An 8,184-nucleotide genomic window follows, 5' to 3' on the forward strand; every position below is an offset into this window, starting at 1 on the left:
TTCGCATGTTTCATTACCAGTTACATTATATTTGCCTTGATGAAATTCCAAACATTTATAAAATGGTCCTGAACCATTACAAGTTGCATTAAGAGATAACATGTCCCAAGGCTGAATCCAATCCGTACCCTTGATTGTGATATTTGTTATAGGTGCTATAAAATAATCCCGGTACATAATAATTATTATTATTATAATAAATATTATTATAATTATTATATTTATAATAATATTTATTTATTATAATTATTTATTATAATATTATTTATTATAATATTATAATATTTATAATAATAATAATAATTATTATTATTATTACTGTACAATAAAATTATTACATAGATATTATTTATTATTAGATAAAATTATTACATAATATTATTTATTATAATATTATAATATTTATAATAATAATAATAATTATTATTATTATTATTATTATTACTATACAATAAAATTATTACATAGATTACTTACCTCGAACAAAAATTTCTTTTGTGAAATAACCATATGTTTTATTTGGATCTGGAGCTATAGCAGTTGTATTTTGGCAAATATATGGAAATGAAATATTTCCAGTATTTATTATGGTTGAATTAAACGCAGGCATAATTGTCATCGATGTTGCTATCGTTGTATTTATATGTAATACAGTTGTAGGCGATATAGTAGTGGTTGATAAGACAGTACTTCCATTGGTATTTATTAAAGAAATATTTGAAGTAGTGTTCGATGGTAATACAGTAGCAACTGTAGTTGTAGTGGACGATTCTATAGGTTCATACGATGCAATTACCAATGCTGATATAGCAGAGGATTTATTAGAATTTGTAAAATTATAAGAAAAATTTAAATCATTAGTTTGTCCATAATATCGGCAATCAATGAACCAATAAATTGATATAGATGTTGCTTTTTCTGTTATAAAATCATAATCTCCTTTACGTATATCAATACCAAATTGTGTTTCATATGCAGTTGAAACAAATTTATCATTCAATGTTTTATTTGATTGTGATATTGTTATATTACCATTAAGAAGTGCTATAAAATATTAAAATATTACATATAAATTAATATGATTATACATTGATTATATATCAATAATTTAAAATATAAATTAATCTTTTAAATATTATAATACTTACGAGTTACATCGAAACTCGTACGACCACTGGTTAAATTTTGCCAATAAAACAATAAATATTTTTGAACTAATACTTCAACTTTATAAGTTCCTACAGAATATTTATCTTGAGGATAGGTCAAATTCCAATATACTGTTGTATTTTTTATTAACCCTGTCTAAAAAAAAAATTTTTTTTTTTTTAATTTGCAATGTACGTATCTATACATACATACATATATATATATATATATATATATATATATATATATATGTATGTATATATATATATATATATAATAAATACTCACTACACTTTTATGAGGTATGAGAGCATCATCGGTCCATGTATATCTGAAAGTGCCTGATGGTCGGTAACCATCCGGATTATACAAATCTGCTCTGATTGTAATTGTACCACCAGACACAACGGGTCCATTGTTTGACAAAATAATATGGAATTCCTTAGAATGAACTGTAACGTCGAAGAAATTGAAAAAAAGAAAAGGAAAATTAAAAATATTTTTCATATTTTATATTGTATTAAATAAAAAAAAATAAAAAAAAAAAAAAATATTATTACGATATATGTGAAAATAGATAATGGAATAAAAAATGAAAAAGAAAAGAAATTTAAAAGAAAATGAGAACGCATAAATGATCATGATATCTCGTGTCAATGACAAATTAAAAATCATTATTACTATTTACATTAATATAAGAATCCATTAAATGACATTGTCTTTGTTACTCATAATGATTACCTTGTAAAAAACAATAAATAGTCCAAACAAGAATGCAGCAAAAATTTGAAGCTAGCATTCCGCACATCACTAAGCTGTCACATTTATATAAAATTTATTTTTATCGCCCTTAGACCGTAGTCGTCGTAACACTGATAGAACGATCACTTTATACGTTTAACGTTATATGGTGGCCATTTATAATGACGTTTCTTACGGATTGGTTCACTCTTATAAGAAACTGCCAATTGCATTGAGTGTTTAGCTTTTAGCTGGAATAGAAGAGTCACACCAGCAATGCTGTTTCATAGACGTACGTATTATATTAACAAGCACTTAAAATATTCTTCAAAATATGTATGTGTAAGAAACTTTTTTAGAAGCTTCAATGCGAAGAAAAAAAATGTATATATATATATATATACATATATGTGTGTATGAGATATTCTAAACTAGCTTAATAAACTGCTTCTATATACGAAGACTCTGATTGGTACATTGGTCCAAATTGCATGTCCTTACACATTTAGTCCGAAAATTTTAGATTCGGACACGGAACTTCCTTCAGTTTGTACGTTGATACATAAGAGTTTTATTAATTACGAGATGTATGAAATATTGAAAATTATTTTATACATATTATAATTCGTCGTACGAATTTAATAATATAATAATAATTGGTAAGCATACGTATTAATTTTTCCTTCAGAATTAATATACATAGATAATATATATATATATATTGTATATATATATAACATATATGTCGATGTATTAGGTTAGGTTAGGTTTTTTTTTCTTTCGATATACCAACACATGTTTATCGCATCAATTGCGCACATTTGATTATAAATAACTATCACAACATATCATGCGAGCCAACATCAAATATTATATTTATTTAACAATTCTTAGTTTACTTTTTTTCTCTTTTCTTTTTATTTGTTTTTAATAATTTTAACGAATCTCATATATATATATATATATATATATATATATATATATATATATGCACGTGATTGTTATATATGTATAAATATTATTTTAATTAAAAGAAAAGAAAAGAAAAAAAAAATCGACAATGTTTTAGTGTATTCGGAGATTTTATTATAACGAACGATTATTACTACGTGGGATACTCCAATGACCAAAAATAAAAAGGTTTTTATATTATATCAATGATGATTATATTTCATCATCTTTGTACATACGTTCCTTTTTAGAATTCAAGTTTATTGATACAACTTCATAATATATATATATATATTTATATATATATATATATATGTGTGTGTGTGTGTGTGTGTGTTTGTGTAGATTCCACAAAATTGTATTAAGTTGCTTAATTAATTGATATTTTGCTTTGTATTTTAATATTTTATTTTGTTAGAAAATAGTGAGTTATATGCCTATGCTTTTGTAGAATCATATATTAAGTTATTCTATTTATATCAATTATTGTATTTTTTATATTAAAAAAAAAAAAAAAAAAAGAAAGTTGCCTATATGTATTAGGTTGGAAACTATGAAACAGGCATTGAATGAAAATAAAAAATTAAACAAATACGCCCGTTTCATAGTTTCCAACCTAATATATGTATATATGTTATATGTTATATGTATTATTTAATCCTTAACAGTTAAAATGCATTGCTGCAGATTCATATATACATAAGTATGATAATCCCTATGATAGAATCTTTTAACTGTTAATGATTAAATATCAACATTAGAAAAATATAAATATATTTAAATATTAATCAATCTTCACCATTATATACATGTTATATTTTAAGAATAATTGTTGCTATCACATTGCAAATATTATTCTCCTTATATGTTATTAAGATTAGTAGAAAATGTTTACTTATTGCTTCTTTTATGATTTCAGTTGTTCCTGCATGCAGTGCACTGTGTCTGCAATCTTCCCGATAATATTGCACAATATTTTTTATTACTTTGCTGTATTGCATAAAGTATATAAGACATAAATGGCTGCTTATATCAATCGTACAATATCTTTAATTGGTGGAGAGAGTCAACTCCGATCTACAGATATTAGAACTGATCATTCTCCTCTACAGATTTTTGTTAAAGCAAAGAAGAAAATAAATGACATATTTATTGAAATAGATGACTATGTTCAGGATACAGTGGCATTTATGAAATGTTAGTAATTTATATTTAAAATATATATGCTGTAATTTATATATATATATATATATATATATATATATATACTAATTACAAATGTCATTATATTTGTAGCATTGCAAAATGATCGTAAGATCATTACTTTGGAGGAAGTATCAAGAGTCCAAAATTATGTAGACAAAGTTCATGCAATACGAGATGTCCTTAAAAGAGATCACATGAAAGTTGCATTTTTTGGAAGGTATTTATATTGAATATACATAATATTATATAATAAAAATAATATAATAAAGTAAATACAAATTGTAGAACGAGTAATGGGAAAAGTACAGTTATAAATGCTATGTTAAGAGATAAAATATTACCAAGTGGAATAGGGCACACAACAAATTGCTTTTTACAAGTAGAAGGATCAGATAGCGGAGAAGCTTATCTTATTACTGAAGGATCTACAGAAAAACAACCAGTTCAATCTGTTGGACAATTGGGTCATGCTCTTTGCAAAGAGAAATTATGTGAAAGTCATTTAGTTAGAATATTTTGGCCAAAAGAGAAATGTCTTTTATTAAGAGATGACGTAGTCTTTGTTGATAGTCCTGGAGTTGATGTTACACCTAATTTAGATGAATGGATTGATAAACATTGTTTAGATGCAGATGTATTTGTTTTGGTTGCTAATGCTGAGTCTACTTTGATGGTCACTGTAAGTATTAATATTAATATTTATTCTCTATTATATTAAAAAAAAATATTAATAACAAATAAAATTTATTCTTATAGGAGAAAAATTTTTTTCATAAAGTATCTACTAAGTTATCAAAACCAAATATATTTATTTTGAACAATCGTTGGGACGCATCTGCTTCTGAACCAGAATTCTTTGATCAGGTATTTATTATTAAATTATATTAATATCCAACGAAGAGAATCTATATTATTTATAGTTTATTTAATAATTCAGTAGTAGTAGTAGTAATTAGTGTATTAATTAACAGTTTGAATATATTGTATAGTCAGATTTTGATTTAAGTAATATTACCAATTTATCCCTTAGCTGGTCAAAGAACAGAAAGAGGTAAGTTGGTTTGTCATATGGATTTGTATTGAACAAAATGATGATATGTATGTTTTTAATAATTTCTTGCAGTATCTCACACAGTATTGTCATCGATCATGATTTGATGATTATTCGTTGTAGTACAAATAACATTTAGTATATAAGAATAAATACCAATTGCAAAAAAAGAATTTTGCTATCCATTTATTTCTATTTTTGATAATTTTATATATATATATATATATATATATATATATATATATATATATTATATATATATATAATAAAATAATAATAATATATAAACTTTAAATGGAATTTTTCAGCTATTAACCTGTATATATCATTTGCGTAGGTCAGAGCTCAGCATCAAGAACGTGCTGTGGACTTTTTGTCAAAAGAATTAAAGGTTTATTCACCAAAAGATGCAGAAGAACGTGTATTTTTTATTTCTGCCAAAGAAACTCTTCAAGCTCGTATGCAAGAACAACGTGGTCAACCTGCTCATAGTATGAAATAGAATTATATTTATATAGATATGTTGTATAATGTTTTTATGGATTATTTGCTTCTTTTTTTTTTTTTTTTTCTTTTTTTTCTTTTTTTTATTACAATTTTTTACAGATGGTGCATTAGCGGAAGGCTTTCAGAATCGTTATTTTGAATTTCAAGATTTTGAAAGAAAATTTGAAGAGTGTATTTCTAAATCTGCCGTTAAAACAAAGTTCGAACAACATTCTCAACGTGGTAAACATATAGCCACGTAAGTTCAATTGAAATTTACTTTTAATTTCTATTAAAATTTATGTGACATAATAAAAGTATATGATAATATTGCGTTTTTCTTAACTTTTTTTTTTTTTTTTTTTTTTTATTTTTCTGTTTAATTTTTTTTTTTTTTTTTTTTTTTTTTTTTTTTTTTTTTAGAGAAATTCGTCAAACTTTGGATGAAATATTGGAGAGAACACAAGCAATGCGAGGTGAACAATTAAATGTTAAAAAGGAAGTTCATGACAGATTAAATTTCACAGAACAACAATTAATATTATTAACTCAAGAAATGAAAGATAAAATTCATCATATGGTAGAAGACGTTGAACAAAGAGTTGCCAAAGCTTTAAATGAAGAAATTCGTCGATTAGCCGTTCTCGTTGATGAATTTAGTGTACCATTTCATACAGAGCCATTGGTATTGAACGTATATAAACGTGAATTACATACACACGTGGAAAATGGTTTAGGTAATAAAATATTACATTTTATATATATATATTTACATTTATAATAACAAAATGAATATAATCTATTAAAGAAGATATTGATTATATTTAAAGGTTCCAATTTACGGGCACGTTTAAGTACAGCCTTAGCATTGAATATGGAAAATTCACAGCGTGAAATGACAGAGAGAATGGCAGGTTTATTGGCGGATAATAAAAAACAAATGTCTTTAAATATTTTACCTAGACGTGAACCATTTGAAATATTGTACAGATTGAATTGCGATAATCTTTGTGCGGATTTCCATGAGGATTTAGAATTTCGATTTTCATGGGGTTTAACGTCTATTATTAATAGATTTGCTGGGAAACAAAGTCATAAATTAACCATTGCTAATTATCCACAAGAGGTATGATATATAAAATAATAATATTATGTTTATTTTATTACATTAACAAATTAATTGCCATCTTGAATTTACATTATGCTCTCATAATTTCATCAGAGAATTTTCATTATTCTAAATATATAATGAGAAAATAATAAGAAACCTTTAAACTTGACCTTGGTCATTAATAACACCATTAATGATCTCATTGAGAAAATTATCTCTGATCATAATTGACCAAGATAACAGTCAACGTATTAAAATCTTATGTAACTAATTAAAATATTTTTAAAGAGATGAAAATTATAATAATAAAATCTTTATAGATACCACCATCTATAGCATCGCCAACAGATAGCATTGATTCTATTAAATTTGTATCAAATACACCAAATTTTTCGACAAATTCCGACGATTGGTCATTAGCAACAAGAATTGCCGTAGCATCAATAACATCTCAAGGCACTATGGGTGGCCTAATTATTGCTGGCTTTGTAAGTGACAATAAAAACATTGTCTAAGATTAATCTTCAATTGAAAAAATAATCATTGTCTTTTTTTATCATAGATGTTGAAGACTATTGGATGGAGGCTTATAGCAGTAACTGGTGCAATTTATGGTGCTTTATATCTTTATGAACGATTAACATGGACTAATAAAGCGAAAGAATCTGAATTTAAACGACAATACGTTGCACATGCAACTAAGAAATTAAGATTGATCGTAGATCTTACATCTGCAAATTGTAGCCATCAAGTTCAACAGTAAGTTATAAATATAAGCTTCATTTTTTTTTTAAATATGTTGTTATGTTCCCTTTGTTTTTTGTTTGTTTGTTTGTTTGTTTTAAGAGGAACAAATATCACATGTAAATTAATAAATTACTTTCGTTTTTTGTTACATTTAGGGAGCTTTCTAGTACATTTGCACGTTTATGCCATTTAGTCGATGAAACAACATCTGAGATGGATGCCGAACTTAAGACTATTGCCTGTATGGTCCGAATTCTAGAAGAAGCTGCATCTAATGCTAAAGTTTTACGAAATAAGGCGAATTATTTAGCCAACGAGTTGGATTTGTTTGATGCAGCTTATTTAAAATCACTGAATTAAAATAATAGGGAAGAAAATGAAAAAAAAAAAAAAAGAAGAAGAAGAAGAAGAAAATTCATTTTATAGTAGAGTACAACGTAGAAATATTGTGTCATTGTATCATCACACGTTCTTGAACATATACATACATATATATATATATATGTATGTTGTATGTGTATATAAATTTTTAGGTTTCTAATTTCAAAATGATTTCAAAGGTGTGTTTCTTAGTTAAAAAAAAAAAAGGAAAAAAAAAAAAAACAAAAGGAAACACATATAGAAATAATTTAATCCTACAAAGGTCCTTATATGATATAACTTTAACAAACAATTATTAATATTTTTTTCCACGTACAAATGGAAACGCTTCTTATCTGTAAAAAAAACTCTAGTCTGAACT

The 8,184-nt window shown here is 25.2% G+C and overlaps 2 protein-coding genes across 8 annotated transcripts in view; one reads left to right on the top strand and one right to left on the bottom strand.

Moving 5' to 3' along the window:
* Positions 1-2,164, bottom strand: part of LOC124955360 — a 10,719-nt gene extending 8,555 nt beyond the window's left edge. For 2 of the 3 annotated variants that reach the window (XR_007102851.1, XM_047509678.1), the window contains exons 1-5: positions 1,891-2,164; positions 1,438-1,601; positions 1,149-1,305; positions 478-1,044; positions 1-155 (exon numbers count right to left, since the gene is read on the bottom strand). The exon at positions 1-155 is cut by the window's left edge and continues 136 nt beyond it. Coding sequence is in view for 2 of the 3 variants with exons in the window: in XM_047509678.1 (XP_047365634.1) it covers positions 1-155; positions 478-1,044; positions 1,149-1,305; positions 1,438-1,601; positions 1,891-1,957 (1,110 nt within the window). In the remaining variant the exon portion in view is untranslated. The remainder of the gene's footprint in view (positions 156-477; positions 1,045-1,148; positions 1,306-1,437; positions 1,602-1,890) is intronic. The other variant, XM_047509677.1, reaches the window with a different exon arrangement.
* On the top strand, positions 2,038-7,925 carry LOC124955359 (transmembrane GTPase Marf). 5 transcript variants are annotated; one of them, XM_047509673.1, is made up of 14 exons: positions 2,390-2,549; positions 2,960-3,030; positions 3,761-4,038; positions 4,138-4,264; positions 4,333-4,726; positions 4,804-4,911; positions 5,078-5,098; positions 5,436-5,589; positions 5,705-5,843; positions 6,008-6,321; positions 6,415-6,710; positions 7,016-7,183; positions 7,258-7,454; positions 7,598-7,925. In XM_047509673.1, exons 3-14 carry the CDS (start codon positions 3,861-3,863, stop codon positions 7,800-7,802), a joined length of 2,301 nt encoding a protein of 766 aa, XP_047365629.1. In that variant the 5' UTR covers positions 2,390-2,549; positions 2,960-3,030; positions 3,761-3,860; the 3' UTR covers positions 7,803-7,925. The 5 variants fall into 5 exon arrangements, with proteins under 5 accessions (XP_047365630.1, XP_047365629.1, XP_047365628.1 ...); XM_047509674.1 differs by lacking the exons at positions 2,390-2,549; positions 2,960-3,030 and adding an exon at positions 2,038-2,182; XM_047509672.1 differs by lacking the exon at positions 2,960-3,030.
* Positions 7,926-8,184: the final 259 nt, after the last annotated feature.

Source organism: Vespa velutina, chromosome 18 (assembly GCF_912470025.1).
Source record: "Vespa velutina chromosome 18, iVesVel2.1, whole genome shotgun sequence".
Taxonomy (NCBI): domain Eukaryota; kingdom Metazoa; phylum Arthropoda; class Insecta; order Hymenoptera; family Vespidae; genus Vespa; species Vespa velutina.

Coding starts and splice junctions, on each gene's coding strand:
- LOC124955359 (XM_047509674.1), top strand. CDS start 3,861: ATGGCTGCTTATATCAATCGTACAATATCTTTAATTGGTGGAGAGAGT. Junction 4,265..4,332: donor AAAGTTGCATTTTTTGGAAG/GTATTTATATTG, acceptor TACAAATTGTAG/AACGAGTAATGGGAAAAGTA. Junction 5,844..6,007: donor CGTGGTAAACATATAGCCAC/GTAAGTTCAATT, acceptor TTTTTTTTTTAG/AGAAATTCGTCAAACTTTGG.